Source organism: Aphis gossypii, chromosome 3 (genome assembly GCF_020184175.1).
Source record: "Aphis gossypii isolate Hap1 chromosome 3, ASM2018417v2, whole genome shotgun sequence".
Taxonomy (NCBI): domain Eukaryota; kingdom Metazoa; phylum Arthropoda; class Insecta; order Hemiptera; family Aphididae; genus Aphis; species Aphis gossypii.
This window is the reverse complement of record NC_065532.1, coordinates 19857220-19880934: the sequence shown is the minus strand read 5'-3', so window position 1 is coordinate 19880934 and position 23715 is coordinate 19857220. Positions and strand designations below refer to the sequence as shown.

At 29.8% G+C, this 23715-nt stretch overlaps 1 protein-coding gene across 7 annotated transcripts; it reads left to right on the top strand.

The window, feature by feature from the left end:
• The first annotated feature begins 58 nt into the window (after window positions 1–58).
• Window positions 59–21741, top strand: LOC114126351 (ankyrin repeat domain-containing protein 17-like). Of its 7 annotated transcripts, none has more exons than XM_027990276.2 (33): window positions 59–750; window positions 3794–3971; window positions 4177–4231; window positions 4293–4437; window positions 4608–4755; window positions 4851–5002; window positions 5086–5214; window positions 5295–5580; window positions 7244–7545; window positions 7611–8144; window positions 8220–8348; window positions 8695–8824; window positions 8931–9205; window positions 9335–9716; window positions 9776–9882; window positions 9952–10051; window positions 13541–13825; window positions 13912–14243; window positions 14308–14509; window positions 14573–14727; window positions 14788–14963; window positions 15032–15290; window positions 15367–15658; window positions 15747–16102; window positions 16173–16480; window positions 16548–16820; window positions 16889–17015; window positions 17073–17178; window positions 17243–17320; window positions 18355–18767; window positions 18831–19796; window positions 20163–20425; window positions 21343–21741. In XM_027990276.2, exons 1-32 carry the CDS (start codon window positions 523–525, stop codon window positions 20412–20414), a joined length of 7860 nt encoding a protein of 2619 aa, XP_027846077.2. In that variant the 5' UTR covers window positions 59–522; the 3' UTR covers window positions 20415–20425; window positions 21343–21741. The 7 variants fall into 7 exon arrangements, with proteins under 7 accessions (XP_027846077.2, XP_027846074.2, XP_027846073.2 ...); XM_027990273.2 differs by having other exon boundaries at window positions 4090–4231; XM_027990272.2 differs by having other exon boundaries at window positions 4069–4231; window positions 9788–9882.
• The last annotated feature ends 1974 nt before the right edge of the window (window positions 21742–23715 follow it).

Below are 23715 nucleotides of genomic sequence, written 5' to 3'. Positions count from 1 at the left end.
GTAAAATTTCTGGTCGAGGAGGGGGTCTCGCTGTCGTAGACATGGCGAACTATTTTTCCGCAATCCCGCACTCGTTTTTGATAATTCATCGTGAAAAAACGCCGACACGGAGCAATTGCCAGTAAACCCCTCGACAAAACGACCGTACGCACGCACGTCCGGCCACACCGTTCATTCCGCGAGTGTCTCGTGCTGCCGACGTTACAATATTCGGCCCCGGCCCACTATAGCCGTAAAAATTATATCACAATATTGTTCACCACTATCGGGCACTCCGTGATACCACCACGACTGTGTTGCGCGCGATGGATCATTGATATCGCGGTCGCGCACGGGTCATCGCAGCGCGAGTGCGCCGCGTCGCAGTCGTGTCGCGTAATTGCTGGAGTAGTAGCTAGTTAGTGTTCGCCGTCCGCGGTATCGTGTGCCGTGTCTGAGACCGCCCGCGCAAAAATCGCTAAATTAAAGAAAAAAGGCGACCGTCGGCCTTCCACCAAAGGGAGCCGGATAAACGTCGTCGTCATGGAACAAATACCCACGACATCGAGCGGCGGAAACGCCACGGCTGCACCGTCGTCAGCCGGCCCCTCGTTCACGCCCCCGACGCCCGTCCAGCCCTCGGACAACAATTGCATCGACAAAAGATTGCAATCCGTCTCCGAGTCGGAATACCAAGACGACGAGTACGACGAACCTGATCACCAAATGTACTTGTCCGGGTCGTCCGGTTCCGAAGGAGAATTATCAGAAGTACGCATATATCATAATAATATATATCGCATATTGTTATGTACGCGCGCACCGTAGTGAATAATATTAATATCTCTCATACTGTTGTGATAGTGCAGATAATATTGTAAATCATTATTTAGTTATTGTAGTTCATAAGCCGCCGACGACGTACGGGAACGAACAAAACGTATATTATTCGTATCGCGATAGGTAATGTAATATATTCTTTTGGTTTTAATTTTTATTTCGATTGGTTTCGTTTCGTCATCCCCGCTGCTATCGTCGACAGTTCCGTGAGTAACACAACTATAATTTCAATTTTTAGTGCGACGTGACGTCACCGTGACCTTTCGGGGGTTTTCATGAAAATCCGATCCCCCCCCAACATTCCGCAGCCGTGGGGCACCCTTTGTCACAACTGGTTTCCGCCCAGTCGGGGCCTGGCGAGGGGGGAGTGTGTGCATGACAACCTAACCTAGAAAAAAGTGTATATCGTACGAGAGTACCTTATTTCAAAAATATTTTCTCATCAATTAAAACATTACTATTATTTTTAATAATAGTCACGCGTATCCCGTCATTCACATGCCTACTGCTGTTATTATCGTGCCTCAGCCTGGTGTGTTTTTATTTTTTACACACTTCTCCGGTCTCTCCGTACGATAACAATGGCGTTGTACGTATATTATGTTAAGGACTGTGTGTAGTACGTACTGCAATAATAATGATAATAAGTAATAACTGTGATTGTGATGATATTATTATGTGTGTGGATGTCTGTCGGTGCGGTTTTTTTTTGTCCACTACTTAGGTATTGGTATTATTCTCATTATTTCGTTTTCCTCCAGCCGGCCCGGGGTCAATCGCATCGAGATTTTCTAATGTACGCGGCGCATACTGCCGCCACCGCCGCCACTACCGCCACCGCTTCCACTCCCGCACTGTATTGTTCTCGGTGACTCCGCTTACGTACGTCACTGCGTTCTAGAGCAGTCGTGTGGGCTTGTTTGTGTCTCTGTCAGAGAATTGCGCGACTGACATGTTTCTGTCAATAATTTTCTGTACGATCGACGTGTGTACCGAAACCTACGTAGTGTAATCGTCACGATCCGCGTGACCATTGAAGTGTGTGAGTGTGTTTTTCGCGAGTTCCCGACGACGAATTTTGGATAAAAATTTCGCAGTCAATTGTAGTACGGTAATTATTTTTATAATGTTGTGATGTATGCATCTAATTCGATTCCTGTCATGGCCCGTGTGTCAAAAATTCGATGGGCGTTCAATTTTTCTTTTCATTTAATGTTCGACTAGCAAAAGTGGTGTTTTTCGTAATATCCTCCCCGTTCGGTACAATATTATTTATAACATTATTTATTTCCCTTCTAGTGTAATGTTTAACAACACTTATGATTGATTCATACTTAAGTAGCTTTCCAATACTGTTTTTTAAAGTTATAATTGTCTGATTTATTATATTAATATTTGCATGAAGGGGGTCTTAAGAGTTTCAGTAACCATTGTTACTATTTACCTAGTTTTATTTAAATAAACATTAAGAGGTTTATTTTTGTTTGAACAATATAATTTTTTGTAGCTTGTTCTGAAGACTTAGTTATACTGATTAAAATGTAGATAGGTACCTTAGAATTGTCTATTTAAATAAAAATATTGCAGAACAAATTTCAAATAATGTTGATGTTTCTCATATTATTTTATACAGCACGAGGTTTGGTGTCACATTTATAACTTAAGTTATTACTTATTAGTTTCAAATTAATCAACATTTAAGTCTTAAAATATAAGAACATTACTCAATTCTAAATTGGGTTAAACTTTTAAGTACCTATTTATCAAAAATATATTTTTGTCTTAATAATCAATGTAATGAAATAGGTATAGGCAGTGACGTATTTATGGGGGTGGTGTAAGGGGTTTCTACCCCCCCCCCCTCTAAAACCAAAATATTTTATATAATGGTTAGAACAAAATAAAAACAAAGTACTAATATCTCGTAAATTGTATCTACGCCGCTGGGTACCTATAGGTCGAGGTATAGGTATACATTTTTTTTTTTATATCCATTCATTTAACTATATAATATATTAATAGATAAGTGTATTTTTTGAAGTATTTTTATTTTTATTGAAAATTAATATTTGTACCAATTTTACACTTGATATAATTAATTAACTGTTTTCGGTATTTTTAAATTTTATAGTTAACTTTAAATAGAATTTTCTAACTTGTGCTTATTTTTAAGTGTTGTTGCAATTTAAATAAATTATTAAGTATTCTTATTTATAGATTATACTATACATTTTCAACCTAATATTTTGTTAAAAGTAGGGACTTGGAATTAAATAATTTGTTACCATTCAATAACCATACATTAGTAGGTAAATAAATTATATAATTCCAACATTTTTGTAATAAGTTGTGAATTCTTATTTTTTTATACAGTTTTTTAATAATCATAATTTAAGTGTACTCTTAATACATTGACAACAACATAGCCACCGGCAGTCATAAATGAATCTTGGTTTTATATTATTAACTTTTCTATAGCGCTACAATTATGCACTAAAATAAGGACCCCGGCTTAGCGAGAATCATTATCGAATTATTACAACTTTTTTGACTTTTTTTCATTTTTTTTTTATTTTTCTACTTCTTCAAATATTTGGGATGTAGAAGTTTGGAATACATTGAAAAATATGTTTGGCGTGTAACAAATACCAATTGAATGACCGCCAGTGGCCATGTGGTAGTCAACGTGATAATTAACAAAATTATAATTAACCTATCAACACAATAAGTAAAAATTGTGCATAACAAATTGTTTTGTGAATTAATTAATTACAATAGCAACTAATGTTTTTAAATATAAGTACATTTAAAATTAGGTGTTGTAATAAATATTTAGTAGGTATCTATACATTTTTAATTATTAGGTATATCAAGATTATTTTTGAAACTTATACTTGTTCAAATCATTAATTTTTTACTCTGTTTTAAAATAGTTATGCAATGCATTTATATCAACTTTTAATTTGTGTTATAGGTTGGTAGGTTTGGTATAAATCGAGAGAAATTATGTCGAGATCCTAATAACCATTTAAATTCAACCTTTCTAATAGCAGCAGACGATACAGATACTGAACAGAGTATAGAAGAAGATCCTGACACCCATCGTCAATTAGAAGCACTTCTTCAAGCAGCGGGATCTATGCTTAGACCAAGTAAGTTATCTTTAAAATAATAAGGTGGTTTTAGGTTTCTCCTTAAAAAGAAAAAGAAAAGAAAAAAAACTATGATTTATTTTGAATGAACTAACAGGTGCAAACGTATGCGGTTTAGGTCTGACTAAACTCGGCGTTCCAATTGAGACCACCACAGACCCTGAAGTGCTGCGAAAATTAACCAATAGTGTTTCTTGTGCTTTAGACGAGGCGGCAGCAGCTTTGACGCGGATGAGAGCAGAAACCAAAAATGATAATAAGTATGTTGGATATAAAGGCCACAGTTAGTACAAGCCGAAAAATTATCAAATCAAATTTCAGGACCCTTGTCGAAGCATGTCATGATGGTGACGTTGGAGCTGTTCGTAAACTGTTAACAGAAGGTCGATCAGTTCATGAGACATCTGAAGAGGGTGAAAGTTTGTTGTCCCTTGCCTGTTCAGCAGGTTATTACGAATTAGCACAGGTTAGTCATTATTTTAAAAACTTAATTTTTAATTTTACCTAATATATTTTCATGTTTTTAAATACTATTCACTTAGATATGAACAATTGCGAAGATAACAATTTTAATAACATGCAATTATTTTACAGATACTTTAGTAAAAATAAAAATACTTTTAAATAATATTTTAGGTTTTATTAGCAATGCAAGCCAATGTTGAAGATCGGGGTATTAAGGGTGATTGTACACCACTTATGGAAGCTGCGTCTTCTGGTTTTGTAGAGATTGTTAGGCTATTACTTGCTCATGGAGCTGTTGTAAATGCTTTATCATCCACGGGTTAGTATACACAGTATATATATATTCTAAATAAGTATTCATTTTAATACTTATATACTGTTGTTGTATAACATTTTATTGTCATCATTTTTTAGGAAATACACCATTAATGTATGCATGCGCTGGAGGCCATGTAGATACTGTAAAAGAACTTTTAAATTATGGAGCCAATGTTGAAGATCATAATGAAAATGGACATACACCTCTCATGGAAGCAGCAAGTGCTGGGCATGTTCCAGTGGCAAAAGTATGGTTAAAATATTACTTTTTTTTATTTGATGAAATAATATATAGTATATTATAATTAATTACCAATATTTCATTGAGCAGATTTTACTTGAACATGGAGCTGGTATTAATACTCATTCCAACGAGTTCAAAGAAAGTGCTTTAACATTAGCATGTTACAAAGGCCATTTAGAAATGGTTCGATTTTTGTTAGCTGCTGGAGCTGATCAAGTAATTTCAAATTTTAAATTATAATTTCAAACTAATTAATACTATTAATATGCTATTTATTTAATTATTATTTGCTGAAGGAACATAAAACAGATGAAATGCATACTGCTCTAATGGAGGCATCGATGGATGGTCATGTAGAGGTTGCCAGACTTTTATTAGATTCTGGTGCTCAAGTTAATATGCCAACTGACAGTTTTGAATCACCACTTACTTTAGCTGCATGTGGTGGTCATGTTGAGCTTGCATTATTGTTGATAGACCGTGGAGCCAATATTGAAGAAGTTAATGATGAAGGCTATACTCCTCTTATGGAAGCTGCTCGAGAAGGTCATGAAGATATGGTGTCTGTTTTGTTGAGTAAAGGTAAAATTTTAATTATTTTTTTCTTATTTTATTACTGAACTGATATATATACAATATTAACAATAAATCCTTGGTTTATTTCAAAAAGTAACTAACAGAAAATTTTTAAATTTATAAGAAGTATCATCTAATGCAGGGGTCTTCAAACTATGGGCTACGGGCTAGTTGTTGTCCCGCACATGTGTTCATACATTTTGGCTCGCTAAGAGCTTTTGGAATTTTAGGTGACCTTCAAATGAAAAGGTTTTGAAACCTCTTATCTAATGAAATATATTTATTATTAAATTAAATATTATTTTTTATAAAAATAATCTTATATTGTAAGGATATAGATATTAATTTTAAACTCTGCATAAGATTTAATATGTTAAAAGTGATTTGATTTTCTTTTAGTCTTGGGTTAAAAATTGTAGACCATTTTTATTTTAATATTATTATCATAAAATATTTTATGCTTCCATGTATTACTCCCTTATTAACACAAATTATTGGATAATAGAACAGTTTTACAGTCCCTAGATAGATCCTGAATTTTAATAAAATATATTTTGTTTCTTCAGTTTACATACATTTTTCGGTCTATAATAAACTCAATTTTGGAAACCAAATTATCAAATTTTTAGTTAATGCAAAAAAAATACCCTGCTAGTTTTCTCATTTTGTTTTATTGCATAATATACAATTTTATTTTTTGGTATGCTAGCTAAACAATTAGTACCTACAATAATATTTTTTCCCCGTCTCATTTATGGTTGTTTCATCATTTTTTTTCTATTGGTTTCATATGTTTCAATATCAATTCTGTCTGATATTTTTTTTGTAAAATGATTGATGTATTATATTAGAAATTTTTTTTTTAATTAACAGTATAGGCATATTCAGTTTGCCATTTATGTATATATATTTTTTTAAATAAAAATAATTCAATAATTTCATCCACAACAATAAAATATAACACAATTAAACATGTATTATAGCAAAAAAATAGGTATTAAATACTATGTAAAATTTGTTAAAAATAGTATAATTCAAATATCTAGTGTTTGGTTTTTTACAACTAAAACTTTTAAATTATTTGTAGTGTTGTTGATTTATTTTTTTAAATATTATATTGATTCCAGTTTTACATCAGTTAATATATTAATTTTTTTATTTAAATAATCGTTGGTGGAATCAATATGTAAAAAAAACTTGGCGGAGTTTATATGAGGGGCAATTGATATACACCATATTTATGTATTTATCTTCTCTCCAATAACAATTAAGTTTAATGTTAATCTGTTTGGTTCAGTTCAATAACTTTGTTTATCAATTTTAAGTTGAATTTGTTAGTAAATTATTATTTGACATTGAAACGCTAACTACATATAATTTGTGGATTTGAATGAATGTGATGCTTAAATTATATAAAAAAAATGTCAATAAATTATAAATTGTGTTATTGTAATGAGTGTTTTTAACATAAACAAGTTATTTTGTGGTCTCATTTAATTTATATAATGAGAGAGTACTATGATAGTATAGTTTAATTTAATCAATACTTTTTAAAGGGTGATTTTATTGAATTCTTTATGTACATGTAATATAAAGGACTATTGTTAATATATAATACCATGATATGGTTGTTGTTTTAAGAAATATTAATTGAAAGTTTGTTATGTAGGAGCAAATATAAATGCTCAGACTGAAGAGACTCAAGAGACTGCTCTGACCTTAGCATGTTGTGGAGGATTTTTGGATGTAGCTGATTTCCTAATAAAAAATGGTGCAATTTTGGAGCTCGGAGCATCAACACCTCTTATGGAAGCAGCTCAAGAAGGACACATAGATTTGGTTCGATACCTCTTAGAATGTGGTGCGGATGTTCATGCACAAACTACATCAGCTGATACAGCACTAACCTATGCTTGTGAAAATGGCCATACAGATGTTGCTGACTTGTTACTTCAGTTTGGTGCTAATCTCGTGAGTACATTTTAGTAATTATACATAATTTAAATTAAATTAATATTATTTTTTTTTTTTATCAGGAACACGAATCTGAAGGAGGTCGTACACCTTTAATGAAAGCGTGTAGAGCTGGCCATTTATGTACTGTTCAATTCCTAATATCTAAAAATGCTGATATAAATAGAGTCACTGCCAATAATGACCACACACCTTTATCGCTTTCTTGCGCTGGAGGTCACCTTTCTGTTGTTGAATTACTGCTTGCTCATTCAGCTGACCCTTTCCATAAACTAAAAGACAACTCAACCATGGTTATAGAGGCAGCCAAAGGCGGTCATACCAATGTTGTTAAATTGTTATTAGATTATCCACATTCAGTTATGTTAACACCTCCTGTGTCACCTGTACCTACTACTCCTGCTGAAGATGTGCCAGTTGTTGATGAATCTGCATTATCTGAAGTTCAGGTTATGTCTAAAGCTCATGCAATTGCTGGTAGAATAGTAGAAAGTTATGGACCTAATGCCAAACATAATGCTAATTCTTGCATACAAAAAGCTATGATAAGGAAAGCACAACTTAATGCACCCAATAGTTCGTCTGGTGATGTTCAGGTAAATACAGGCTTGTTTAATTGAATTTATTTCTCAATATAATTAACATAATCTATTTTGTTTTTTAATTACTAGTTTAAAATTCAATTAAACAAAGAAAATAATGTAAAAACTGGTGCTTCTACTACTTCCAAACCACTTATTAATACAGCTGCTATTGAACAACAATTATTTAAAAGGCAACAGATAGCTGAAGATCTTAAAGTAAGTATAATAGAAGTCTCATTTTTGTTTTATTTGCTTATGAAAAAAAAAAAACTTAGTTCGAGAAAATAAGTTCAATACTTATTTGGGCATAATACTTATTACAAAAACTATTCAACTTCAAAATTATATTTAAAAATAAAAAATATATTATGTCATTTTACTGAAAATGTAAATAATGAAATTAAATTATTATTAAATTTAAAATTGTGGTTAAAATTAAATATATCAATCCTTCATACATTAAACTATTTAAAAACTTTTCTAACAAAAAGTTAAAATAAAACTTCTTAAGCTTTTTATTTTGAAAGAAATTAAACTTACTTATTTGTGTATATTTCTATAGAGAGTTGAACAAGAGTTAAAAGAAAATGGAAGTCTTTCAATGGTTACGTTAATGACAACACCTCCTCCTTTATCAGCATCATCACCTGGTGTCTTAGATTCCAGCACTTCATCTAATGGTTCTAATTCAGGTAATTAATAATTGTATAACTGTTATGTTGTAATTACTACACATATTTAATCAGAATTGATTAACAATCATTTTCTATTTTATTAAAAAAAAAAAAAATTCAACAGAATCGTCTATAAGTAATACATCTGTGGGTTCAAATAAAGTAGGAGAAGCATCAAAAACTAACTCTAGCCAACCCGTATCTGCTAGTTCTGATGTAGTTCAAACGACTGCTATTAGTGATAGACCTAAAATCAAAGCTAAATTTAAAAAGAAACCGGCCCAGCCACTTGCAGGAATGACAAATCTTAATGAAGCTACTCAAGCAACATTAGATGCTAATTATGCTAGAGGAGTAATGGCAGGAGTTGCAGCAATGAAACCACAATTTAAAGCCGAAGTATGTATTTTTACGTTGAAGTTGATGTGGGCTTTTGGATTAAAATGTTTTATTAAGTTATATATAAATTGTATTATATAGAAACAAGTCAATTTTATATTAATCTTGTATTTAATTTTTGAATTTTAGTTTATTGAAAGACATTCAGGTGATGGTTGTGATAAAGAATTAGCAGCTCGTATGATCAAATTTTGTGAAGAGCAAACTGCTAAACGTGAAGCAAATGATGGTGGACATGCCAACCTTAAAGAATTAATGATTAGTTCTCTAATGAGTGAACACCTATTGAAAGTTCGTAAAGACCTACAAATTCCAGATAATATGGTGAAGAATTTATTGCCACTGTCTGGAGCTTTACATGACAGTTTACCTCATGGTACAACTGGTTTGTTGCCATTACCCGGTGATCTTAATACACGAATTGACTTTAAAGCTTTAAATTGTATTGATGCAGAACTTCTAGAAAATTTAGTTAGAGAATCACCACTCTCACTTGAGGATATATCAAACTGTAAGTTTTAATGAATAATTTTTATTATACATTTGTCATTTATTATTTTAATTTTAAAGTACCTAATTTAGATGAACGAATTCAAAAAGAAATTCAAAACCACCGTTGCAATATCAATTCTTCTGATTCTGGATTAAGCAGTACTTTTTCTTCTCAATCATTTAAAGTAAGTTATTTTATATTTAATATTTCTTAATTATATAATTTTATTTCAATATTTGTATTTCTGTTTCAGAATTATGTTCAAAATCAAACTTCTATTGATTTTAGAATTAAAAATTTATCATCAATGGATATAGCTAATTTCGCAGGTGCAGTGTCCCAGCTTAGTTTAGGTGAGTTCTTGTTTTTTAAAGGCATAAAAAAATACATTTCCAACTTCGTATTATTTTTATAGTCTATACTTATTCTAATAACATTTTTTATAAAAATTAAATGGGAGATCCAACTTGCATAAACATACTTTTTTGAGTTGGATGTATAAAATAACATTTTGGTCTTCAATTTAGTTTTTGAAATTATCATAATTTGTCCTTAAAATATTAATTATATAAATATCCCAGGTGTATAATTTGGTCCTGCATTAGTAAAATTACTTCTTTGAGGTTATTCCAATGTGAATTAAGTTAATGTAAATCATCATACTAGATATTTTTAAAATAATTTTTACTTATATCAAATAAATTTTAATAGTGTTAATGTTTTTAATTAGATTTAGTAAATTGTGTCCTATTTTATTATTTTTAGGTTAAGTGAGTTCCACCTAAAAAAAAAAAATGGAAGTGGTAAATTGAGTCTTGTAAAAAAATGAAAGCGGTAAATTAAGTAATAAATATTCACTGTAGTAAATTAATAATACTAATAAATATGTTATATTATAAAATATATTGTCAATAACAATAATAAAATAAGTAAATAATATTGTAAATAATGTCAAGTTTTAAATGAATAATATTTATAATAATTTATATTTTCAATATAATAATAATAAATTATGTTCTTAAAATTAAATTGATAAATATTTAAATCAGCGTTACTTTAACTTTTTTTTATTTGTGGACCCTTATGTCCACTTATATCAGAGAATCCCTACGTTTTTTTTTAATCTTAACTATTTTTGTTTAGTTTTCCACAACAAGTTATTACAGTTCAATAATTAGAACCGCTACTCTGTTTCAATAGTCTTAATGCGTAAACATTTTTCCCTGATGGTAGCAACTACTCTTTATAGTTAGATTTTTTAAAGTAATTTCCTTGAATATTTTGAAAAAAGTGCTCAAGTTTTCGTGGAACCCTGAAGTAATCTTCACGGAACTCCAGGATTCCGTGGAACACGGTTTAAGAAATGCTGATTTAAATGCTACAAGTTTAATAAAGTCAAGTCTACTGATTTTATTATTATTTTCCTTTGTAATTTGTTCTTTTAATATATTCTCTTTTTCTATATTGTGCTTTAATTTTTCCATAGCTCTTTACTTTTTGTTTGAAATTATATTAGATTAGATTTTATTGAATTAAATCTAATAAAGTTGATATAGGTGTGAATAGTATACAGTATGTTCCTTTTTATATGTACCACTAAATATCTCAGTTCGACAGACTTAGATTGTAAAATGGTTTGTTGTACCTATTCATGAAAAAAATCCATTTAATATACAAGTGTATCATGTTTTTCAAAAAATTGAATTATTTTAAATTTTTAAAAATCTGTTTGCTTGTAACCTGGTCAATTTTAGGTTTAGGGCTATGGTCAATAGATCAAAATGTCTTAGAAAAAATTATCAACCCATCTCTGGTGTTAAAAATAAGGTTTGCTATTTAAAATAATTTAGTTTGAATACGGGTGAATAGTGCTACGTCACAAATGTTATAAATCCTTATTAAATATCCGAATTGGATATAAACAAATATTTTGTACTCTATGAAAAGCATATACTTTTAGAAAATTTGAACAAAATTGTAGTTTAAACTTTCAATTTACGTAATTTTTCATTAAATTAACTATGCACAGTGCATTAGTACACACAAACCTTAAGAATTAAACAATTCTGCTTAAACAATGTGTAAAATATTAATTTTAAGCGATATTATTACATTATAATAGTTTTTGTTTGGATCCAACGGATTCATCGATAAGATTACTACATGTTATAAGAACCTGTATGACGTAAGCACTATCCGTTTGTATTGTGCAAACCAAAGGAGTTAAAAATTTGAAATTTTCCCAAAATGTGCACTTTAGTACCACCTATCTATAAATGCAAACCGTTTTTCAATTTAAGTCCATCGAGCTGAGTTATTTAGTGGTACATATAAAACGGGACATACTGTATATTATATTACTCGCAATAACTGATAAATCACAACCATACGACTACGACTAAACTACAAAATACACAACGTTTGAAAACTAGTTTATAGTAATTGCCTCAAAACATTTAAGTAGTAATCTACCAAAACATATTCTGTCTAAAATAGTGAACTGATAACTCAGTTATGATAAATTTATATGATGCACATATTATTATGTTATAAGTATTTAACATTTACTTAATTCACATATTGGGAACTCAATTTACCACTTTAGTTTTTAAATGAAGAACTCAATTCATTGCTTTAATTTTTTAACGAGGAGGGACTCAATTCACATCTTTCAAAAAATGGTAAATTAGTTTAGGACTCAATTTACCTATAATTTTTTAGTTACTTTCGAATAATAAAAAAAATAATAAGTTTTACTCTATAGCAGTAGTTTTCAAACTAGGTGCCGCTGTCTCTTGGAAATTGTTTATGAATAGTCGATTACATTGAATTGTGATAAATGATAATAGATGCATTCAATTGTCATGCATCTCACATATTTGTATATTAATTAATAGCTTGTAGGAAGTTAGCAATCATGATTAGCTATCTTAGATAACTATTGGACTATTAAATTAATAGGTGATATTATTAGTCCTGTATTATTTGTGACTAGTCAATATGTCCATTGCAGATGATTTGTACGTTTACGACGTATTCATAGTGTAGTTTGTCTCATAGTTCTATTGTAACAGGATACGAGTATTTAAAAAAAATACATTTATAATTAGCGTCCAAATATATATTCTGCTAAAATATTTGAAATATTATGTTTATATGCAGCAAAAATTGATGAAATATTCTTAATTTTCTCAGAATATCTGTGCCCATATTAGGAGATAAATCTTGAAGAAGTATTACATTATCGTCTCCGCACAAAACTCATTAAAATTTGTACCATTAATTTAAATCCTTTATTTTTTTGCTGAAATTGTAGCATTAAGTTTAGAACTCAAAAAAATATTCAAAAATATTTTGACTTAAGAAAAAGTCAAAATATGCAAAAATAACTTTTGATAGATTCTACAGGTTATGAAATACAAAAAATCCTTCTCCCATCAAACAGCATATTCTTGTTAAAAATATGTTTTTACATAAATACCCAGACTATGATATTCATTTACTTAAAATCATAACTATTATTATGGTTTAATTAGGAACTCGATCTATTGACAACTGTCTATAAAGCATACTCTTTTCATTAAATGTATGTACCAACTACACTATTTTTTTTCTAAAGAAATTGAATAAATGGTTAAATTTAAATATAATTAATACCATTAACTGCTCATCAAGCACATATTTCTAATTAAATAACCAATTTTGATCATCCAATTTGGTGCAAAAAAAAAGTCAGGGCACAATGAAATTTTTTTAAAGAGCACAGTGTGCTGTGTTATTTACAGTTTAAAAACCACTGTTCTATAGTAATATAATTATTAATACTTAATAAATAATTTTAGATGAAACAACAGCACAACAACCTACTACTTCAACAGTACCTACATTGATCAACTGTGTTCCTACGCAAGTAGCTGCTGCTACTCAAACACCATCAGAGTCAGTGACATCAAATAAGCGTTCCGCAACAACTACATCAACAACTACTGCTATGACTACTACTACAAATAAAGGTAAAAAGGCGCGCTATCAAGTTCGGCCCCAGCCACCAAGTTCAGCCCCCCAATCTGGATCAAATAACACCCCAACATCAAATTCTGTTGCCCAATCGGATGTCGCTAGCTCCAGTAAGAGAATATCTGAGAATATTGTTGCAATAATATGACTAATAGATTTATAGGAAAAAACTAATTACTAAATTTTCTTTTTTCAGGATTCTCCACTACTACTGGAGAATCATATGGTAGTGATGCTGACATATCATATGGCATCAATGTAGATTCACAAACAGAGAGCAACCATGATACAGCTCTAACAGTTGCATGTGCTGGTGGACATGAAGAATTAGTTAAACTTTTATTACTCCGAGGTGCAAATATTGAACATAGAGACAAGAAAGGGTTTACACCATTAATATTAGCTGCTACAGGAGGTTTTGAAAAAATTGTTGAAATTCTCCTGAGTAATGTAGCTAATATGGAAGCACAGTCTGAACGGACAAAAGATACACCTCTATCTTTAGCTTGTTCTGGTGGCCGTTATGAGGTAATGCAATACATACTAAAATTATATTTTAAGATTTGTGTGACTTAATTTTAACTTAATTTAGGTTTGTGATCTATTGCTTCAAAGAGGAGCAAACAAAGAACATAGAAATGTGTCAGATTATACCCCTTTGAGTTTAGCAGCTTCTGGAGGTTATGTTAACATTATAAAATTATTATTAAGTAATGGAGCTGAGATAAACTCTCGAACTGGTTCCAAATTGGGAATTTCTCCTTTAATGTTAGCTGCTATGAATGGACATACAGGTTAGTATATTTAGTATTCTTTAAGTTAATTGCTTATACATTAAATGTTGAACTATTTTTTAGCTGCTGTCAAGTTACTATTAGATATGGGCAGTGATATAAATGCTCAAATTGAAACAAATCGTAATACTGCACTTACATTAGCGTGTTTCCAAGGCAGACACGAAGTAGTCTCATTACTATTAGATCGAAAAGCCAACGTAGAACATAGAGCCAAAGTAAACATGTCTATTTTATTTATTTTTTAATATTTATTAAACGTTAATATTATTTTTTAGACTGGTTTAACACCTTTGATGGAAGCAGCTAGTGGTGGTTATGTTGAAGTTGGTAGAGTATTAATTGATAAAGGAGCTGATGTTAATGCTAATCCAGTGCCATCTTCTCGTGATACTGCTCTTACAATAGCAGCTGACAAAGGTCATGTACGATTTGTTGAACTATTATTAGAAAAGTAAGTATAAAATTAACATTAATCAAAATGAATAAATTTTAATACTTCATTTGAATTTATTGTTATAGAAATGCATACGTGGAAGTAAAGAATAAAAAAGGAAATTCTCCTTTATGGTTAGCTGCTAATGGTGGTCATTTAGGTGTAATTGAACTACTCTACAAAGTTGGTGCTAATATAGATTCCCAAGATAATAGAAAAGTTACCTGTTTAATGGCTGCATTTCGAAAAGGTCATGTTAAAGTAGTAAGATGGATGGTTAACCATGTATCACAATTTCCAAGTGATCAAGAAATGACACGATTCCTTACTACGTTGAACGATAAAGTATGTAATTTCATTGCTTACTCTCATTAAATATTTTTAATTTTAATTATTTAATTATATCATCATTATATTATAGGAATCTATTGATAAATGTCATGATTGTATGATTGCTATTCGTATATCAAAAGATCAACAAGCAGCTAGAGCCAATAAAAATGCTTCTATATTGCTCGAAGAACTTGATATGGAAAAAACTAAAGAAGAACTAAAAAAGGCTTCTGCTGCTCGTAGAAAAATGAAAAAGAAAAAGAAAAAACAAGCCAAAAGTGGTAAAAAATTGGAGGAAGAAATAGAAGAAAAGAATGATGGACAAGAAATTGATGAAGAGGAGGAAGAAGAAGACGAAGAAGAAGAAGTTCCTGTTACAGGTAAAATAAATATTATTTATTAATATAAGAATATATTAAGTTATTGAATGTATATTAATGTGCTTATTTTAAATTTATGTTTTTATAGTATTAGTTGAAATGAAGAAAAAAGTTGATTTAAAAAAGAAAGGCAAAGTTACTGTACTGAGTAGTGTAATATCAGCAGATGTCGAAGAGGGTGATAGTGGTATTGATGCCAACAGCCAAGGGAGTTGTAGTAGTACAGATGCTAAAAATGCTGCTGCTGCTGCTGCCACTGCTCGAGTAGTTACCCAAACTCAAATTACATCTTCCAATAAAAAAGATAAAAAGAAAAAAGGGAAAGAAGTCACAGTAGAAGTCAAAACAACTTCATCTACTACCAATGCTAAATTGACTACTAATTCAGCTGCTACTCAAACAAATGCAGCTAAAGTAAATTCCACTCAAACTAAATCAAATAAGGTTGGTATTAATAACTTTTTAAAATTATTTTGAAAATAAATAACAACAATTTATTGGATCTTATTTTTAGGAGAAAAAAAATCAAGTTAATTCAACTCAAAGTAAAATTTCTACTAGTTCATCACCTTCTACCAAAACTGAGGTTATACCTCCAATAGTTACTAAAAACGCACAACCTAAAACAAAAGTTCAACAGCCAAATAATAACAATGTAACAAACACCACCCGTAAAGAACCTGTAAAAGTTAATAATTACAAAGGAAATAACAAAGTTGTTAATAATATGGTGTTTGAATCCACTCAGAATCCAGCTGCACGTGAAGATTTTGAAGCTACAGGAAGTGAAAACTTCCTTGTTAAGCATAAAAAACAACATCCGTATGCATCAAATTTATAACTTTATATTCTTAAATCATTTATTTTATTTTATCTTATTATTTTTTAGAGCTGAAGAGTTTACTCACGTTGGTGCTAAAACTTCTAATGTTAGTCCTGTGAAACAAACTCGTGGACGTGAAGAAGGGTGGAAAGAAGTTGTTCGAACTCGGTACCTTGCCTCGCCTTATAGAAGTAAAAAAGTATCTGTGCCATTAAATGCAATTAGTCGTGTAATTGGGCGTGGTGGAAGTAATATAAATGCCATAAGAGCTTCAACTGGAGCATTAATTGAAGTAGATAATCAAAGTAAAGGACAAGGAGAAAGAATAATTACTATAAAGTTAGTAAAACAAATATAATTATGAGTATAAAATCTAAATTTAACAACAATTATAATATTTTTAATAGGGGATCATCTGATGTCACTAAACAAGCTCATGATTTAATTGCTATGTTGATCAAAGATCCAGAAGTGAATATTATGAGCGTTATTGCAAAAAATCCTAAAGTCACTAGTGCTTGGGATAAATCAGTGGTAATTTAATTTATAATTACATTTGAATAGTTATTTATAATTTTATTTTGTTTAAAGAACAATGCTAAAGCCAAGACAGCAGCTGCTGCTGCATTACCTCAAAAAACTGTCGTTAGTCAACCAACTACAGTTGTAGCTGCTTCCAAACTAACGTCCACACCATGTAAGATAAAATAATCTAGTACATAAAAAAAAAACATTTTTAAAGTAGTTTTTTTATTTTTTAGCAATTGTTGCTTCTATGACTATAAAGCCCACAATCACTGTCAATGGACCTCGACCTACTGTTGCTGCTGTTGCTGCAGGTAATATACATGTTTGTTGATTTATAAATGAAACCTAGCCTTTTTTTTAATAGTTGAATTTTTATTTATCCTTAAGGAGACTAGTAATTACTAATTACACTGATTACTGATTAAATTAATTACATTAGATTAAATGAATCCCCATTTTTATAGTAATCCATAATAATTCTAATAAATTTTGGGCACTTCTCTTTTTACGTTGACTCTATTAGCATAAGGTTCAAGCATTTATAAAAAAAAGCCATGTAGTCTGCCAATGTCTGTAAATAAAAAATAACCACATTGTTGAAGAATTGTATTAAAATTATTAAAGCATATAATTATCATAGCTGTGTTAATAAAATTACATTAAATTACTAACTTCCTAACAGTTGCACTTAGTGTTTACACCTCACCTTTTAACATAGTGTTTTCTTTGTACAATTATCTATAATCTTAGTGATTCATTACTATTTTTATATAGCACATGTTAAAACTAATTAATTGTGATACTTATCAGTCCACTTGGATTCACTAGTAATTATTTGTAAAGCAACATTGTATACAATGGGATACTTAATACAGTGTAAACATTATACACCTGATATCAAGATTACTAAGATCACGACCATTAGGAGGTTTAGCAGATGATTTTAATATACAATTAGTACAAACTAATGTATAAGTTCAATAGGCTTGGACGGCTTGGTATAGACTTCTATAATATGAGAATCTTGGTAATAAAATTATCATTATGATTTATTGTATGTGTACAATATTTATTATTTTTTATATTGTTAAGATTTATAACTTAAAAATTTAAATCTGCAGACAGTATTATTCTGCAATAATTGAATTCTGTATTGGGTATGATATTAATAATCGGAGTGACAAATTTTAAGCTAGTGATAGTTGGAAAGTTGGAATAACACAAAAGTACCTTATTTTGTTATTAACTAGATAACTATAGATTGTGATTTTTCTAAATAAAATATTAAATAATTTACTATCTATAAATTATATGTTTTCAACCTTAGAATATTATTTTCTTATAGGTGAAAAGAAAATTACAACAAGCACCGTCAAACCAACAATGTCTTATACGAATGCCATAATATCCTCTTCAGATTCAGTTTCTAAACCTTCTCAACAACCTCAACCACCTGCTCCTTCTAAAGTTGTTCAATCTGTTTCTGTAGCTCCAACAACTGCTGCTACTGTTACTGTATCTGTAACACCTATTACAACAGGAAGTGTATCAGCTCCTGCATTAACTGTTGTGACCAAATCAACCAATGCTTTACCTCTTGCTCAACCTAAACCCCAACAAGAATCATCATCTGTTACTCACCATCCAGTTGCTATTGTGTCACCAATGGTGAGCAGTGCTCCATTACCACCTCAACCACAGATCAAACCTCAAATTGTGGATGCTTCAGAGTATTCGTTATTTGATTCATTTTCTAAGGTATATATAATACCTTTTTATATTATGTGTGTAAGTATTAATTTACATTATTACATTCTTTAGATATCTGTTCAAACAATGTGGGGTAGAGAAGGAGAGTGTGGTGGACAAAAACCAAGTGTTACATTTACTGGGGGTAATCATATTCCAGCTGTTACCCCATCAATCGGAACGATTGGTCAACCTAAAAAATATTTAGAAACTGACACACCAATGGCTGACGCATCAAAAGCACCAGGTTATCGAGGAGCTGGCTTATCTTCACCAATTTCTTCCAAAACTAGTGGTGGAAATACTGGAAGTACCAACGGTAGTCGTACCACAACACCCCCTATGACTTCTCCTGTCACACAATATAACAATAATACAGGCATTCAACCTACCGTTCAACAACCCCAATCAGAACCTTACCATACACAATCTCAACATCCATACATCTCTGATCAAACTCACCAGTCAGCACAAATAAATGTTGAACGTTCAAGATTAAACCCACGAGCACCAGACTTTGCTACTATCAAATCTAACCAAAATATGGTTCAACCTCAACAAGTTTACAATAATCAAGTACCACAAAATTTCCTTCAACCTCCTATGGTACCCAATGTGATGCCATTTCAACAAAAGTTTCATCAACAACTACCAAATTTAAGAGTTGCACCCAACAATCCTAATCGTTGGACTCATTTTATTAATCAACCGCCTCCTCCATTTGGACGACCTACTTTACACCCAGTTAATGGCAATGCAGAAATGTTTGCAGGAATGGAAGCAACTGCTAGCCCACCAAATATGTCACCCAATCTTGATGAGCGTAAAGCTCCTCCTAAACCAATTGGTACAGAACGAGCATGGAAGCAAAATCTAATAGGTGAAAATCCTCATCAACAACAACATGCAAACTGGTCAGACATGAAAATGCATTGGACTCATCACGACCTTTTCCGAACCCCTCCTCCACCACCTGTTAACTTTCCACTTGGACCAAGACCTATGGTGGACGAACATAATTTATTTGATACCTACCAGGTGATTACAAATTTGTTTAAATAAAAAAGATGGTTTATTGTTTATTTTGACTTGTTGGGGGCCACAAAAAGTAAAGATAGACTAAAGAAATAATAATTAAAAAAAAAAAAAATGAATTATATGTGCTAATTATATACTGTTGGTATACATAATACGTACATAATTAGTATATTAACATAAGATTTGTTCTAAAAACAAAATATTACCATCAAATCACATCACTAATAATACAGTCACCATTTTATTTTTGTGACAATTATTATAATATATAAGTACCTAGTTATCATGAACTAATATAACTTATAAAACTTATATTAATATAATATATTGATTATATTATAATCCACATTTTATATTTTTCTTTAGTCCACTGAACACCTAACAGGTGCTAATATGAATCACCATACAGCCATGATGCAAACAATGCCATTGTTTGCTGCAAATGGTCACTTGGAACAACAATCCCATCACCTTTTAGCATCAAATCATCATGGTTCTGGACAAATGACATTTGACCCAAAATTAGAATGGGACCAATCTAGAAGTCAGCAACAACAAGCCCAACAACAGTCTCAGCAGCAAGCTCCTATGAACACACCATTTCCGTTCATTTTTTAATTACATGGCGTGTAAGTAATTGTTACTTTTATGTGTTATGTGGAAATTGTTTCTTTATCTGTTCTACTATTTGAATATTTAAGATTGTTTAAGCTTTCATGGTCTTGGTTTATTACAATAAATATTGTGGTAATTTTTAAAAAAAAAGTTTCATTATTTGTAATGAATTGCTTTCACTTTTTGTAATTAGACTTTTATAGTTTATTTTGAATCAACACAAAAGCATGAATTATCTTATATTGTCTAGCTTGTCATAGTATGATATACCAGATAAAAATCATTTAATTTTATGAGGTTTTTGTATATTTTGTTAATGTACCCATTAATAAGAATGAACAAATCATACAACCCATTTGTATTGTATAATAATAAAAAACTGACAAAAAAATATAAACTTTAATTTACAAATTTAAGTATATTATTAATAATCTAAGCTGGTGTAAAGTTCACAAGAACGAGACTTTAAATAAGTAAATAAAGTTTAAGATTAATTTGGAAAATTAATTAATCTAATAAGACAAGGGTTTTAATGAAAAATCTTTTTCAAAAATGTGATAATCTTGTAGTCAATTTTTTTTTTATTAAAAATAAAGTAAAACTTATACATTACTGGACTCTTTCAAGATCTAAAATTTAAAGAATTCTGATGCTATATTACTGTTTTTCTCTGTAGTATATTATAAATGCACATAATTCAAATAATAATAAATATTAAATCTATGAAATAAACGTATTCATAACATATCAAGTTTACCAGCTGATAAAAATTTTCTTTTTCATTAATTATTTGTAGAATATAGATTTATTTTTACATATTAATATTATTTATAAAATGAATTTCTTTAACTAGTACAATCTATTAAAATATTGCTTCTTTTAATATTTGTTTTTTAATAATTTTTTTTGTTTATTTTATTTGTTTATACAGGATGCAAAATAATACTGCCTAAATATCTGGAACACAGACATACATTTTTTGTTTCTCTAATTTAAAATCTGAATATGGTCTCTGGTCATAAAGTAAAAAAAAAATGCAAACAATTATTAAAAATAACAAAATTATAATGCATTATTTTGTATGGTTTCATTATTGGAACAAAAATGTCTTTTTTCACGTTATTTTTTACATTCAAAATATATATTACAAGTACTTCGTCTTTTTTTTTAATTTTTTTTTTTTTTTAGCGATACGTTATTACACTTTTACTACTACGGCTTAGGGTTTCTTTAATATCTATTCTGTTAAAGAAATTGTTATATTATTATAAATATTGCGTTCATATGAAATGTACGAATGAAAAAATATAATTATTTATATACTATCGAATTATGTGTTTTTAATTATTGGTTATTTAGTTGTTATTTTATAGAGAGTATAAAAAAATTAATTTTTATTTATAATTGTAATTAAAAATATTATTGGGGTGGATTATGTCATTTAAACTATGATACCTAGTTTAAAATTACACATTACATATCATATATTATTAATAATTATGTGTGTATGCAAGCGGGATCTAGGAAAAATTACAAGAGGAAGAAATACTCATGGTAATACTAGAAGAAAAGTACCCATGGTATTAGTAACTGTAAGAAAAAACTACTTGTTAAAAATAATAATAATGATATACATATTTTATAGGTAAAAATAAATCGACGATTTTACATCCTATTTTTACTTTCTAAGCGACATTCTACTTTTTAGAAACTGGCTCCATTTCATGTGTCATGATGTTGAAGATGGTTTTAGTTAACTTAGTTAACTTAACTAGATAAGTCTGGTTACCCAAGGAGTAGGGAGGTGGTCGGGGTTATATGGGGTTAAAAAAAACATTAACACCCGAGCGCTAAATTTCTGAATACGTCTGGTTCCTATGCAGTATGATGTCTCAAATCTCAGGCGTATTATGCATCTATATGTGGTGTTTATGTAGTGACGTTCGACTATGTATTGTGTATTGTATTAATATTTGTAATTAAAAATTATTAAATTTGAATATTATATCTTTAAATATCTATTATATGAAACACGGATAAACAAAATAATGTAATAGTTAATATTCCAATAGTTATGATGTATTATAACTTTTGGGTTTTTGGAGTCGTGTTAGATTGTTCATGTGCGTTCCTTCAGCCTATTAGCATTATCTAGGAGACACCACGTGGAGGTTTATTATTAAATCTCCCAAACAATGTGTACCCAGTTTTTTTACATTAAATAGAAATAATCATTTGGTGTAGTAACACAATAATATGAGCATTTAGGAATAATAATTATGTGTAATATAATAACATAAATATTTAAATAATACTGATTTTAAAAAGTCAAATCTACAAATTTGTTTATCTGCTTCCATAAAAATTATTCCATTTTCAATGTTTTTGTTGCTTTGCTTTGCTTCGTAATTTTATTTTTGTATACGACTATATTCTCAGAAAAGTTTCAATAGTAATAAATATATTTGGATGTCCTGAGCACTAAGTAAGCAGAGACGTAGCCAGGATTTTATTTCTGGGGGGGAGTTAAGTTACAAAAATAGTAATAATAATAAATAATTTTAACCATTCTTATTATTTCAGAAAAAAAAAATTTGTAATGACTTACAGAATATGCTGTACCTAATACGTAAATTGTATACATAAATAAAAAAACTCAATAATCCGAAAAACTTAACAACTCAAATTTTTAACTTGGCAGTCGGCCCTTGAACTTTAAAGTGTCTATCAGGTAATCGTGTTTAATTTACCTATATAATTTAAGTCGAATTTGTTTTTATTGCTCCTACAATTCAAGTTATCCAGTTTTAAATGTATATAAGTAGTTAGTACTCATCCTGTGACGTTCATATCAACTGTAACTTATTATACTTTACCGAATATCACATACGCATATATACCCAGAGGTATAAACTATAAAGCATGAGCATCTATAATGACTGCATTGCTATTTATTATTGCAATAAAAAAAATATACTTACGAGAAATACAATGAATACTTAATATTTAATTATTATTTACATACATATTATAAATTAAAACATATATATAATATATATTAGGTATGTACCTACGTTGTTAAAAACAATATTAAAAATATTAAAATTTAAAAATATAATAATACGCATTGTAATTTATATTAAATACACACACTCATATAATATAATATATGTATTAGGACATTAGGTATATATAGCATGTATAATGTATTTTACGAACAAATAATATATTGTATATATAAACAAATGTAGACAACATATAATATATAATATAATAGTATAGTTTTGTTGTACTACTAATAATA

Excerpts from the sequence above, each read along its gene's own strand:
- LOC114126351 (XM_027990271.2), top strand. The coding sequence starts at position 523 with ATGGAACAAATACCCACGACATCGAGCGGCGGAAACGCCACGGCTGCA. Across the intron at positions 5,003-5,085 it reads GGCATGTTCCAGTGGCAAAA|ATTTTACTTGAACATGGAGC; the intron begins GTATGGTTAAAA and ends TTCATTGAGCAG. Across the intron at positions 18,768-18,830 it reads TATTTGATTCATTTTCTAAG|ATATCTGTTCAAACAATGTG; the intron begins GTATATATAATA and ends TACATTCTTTAG.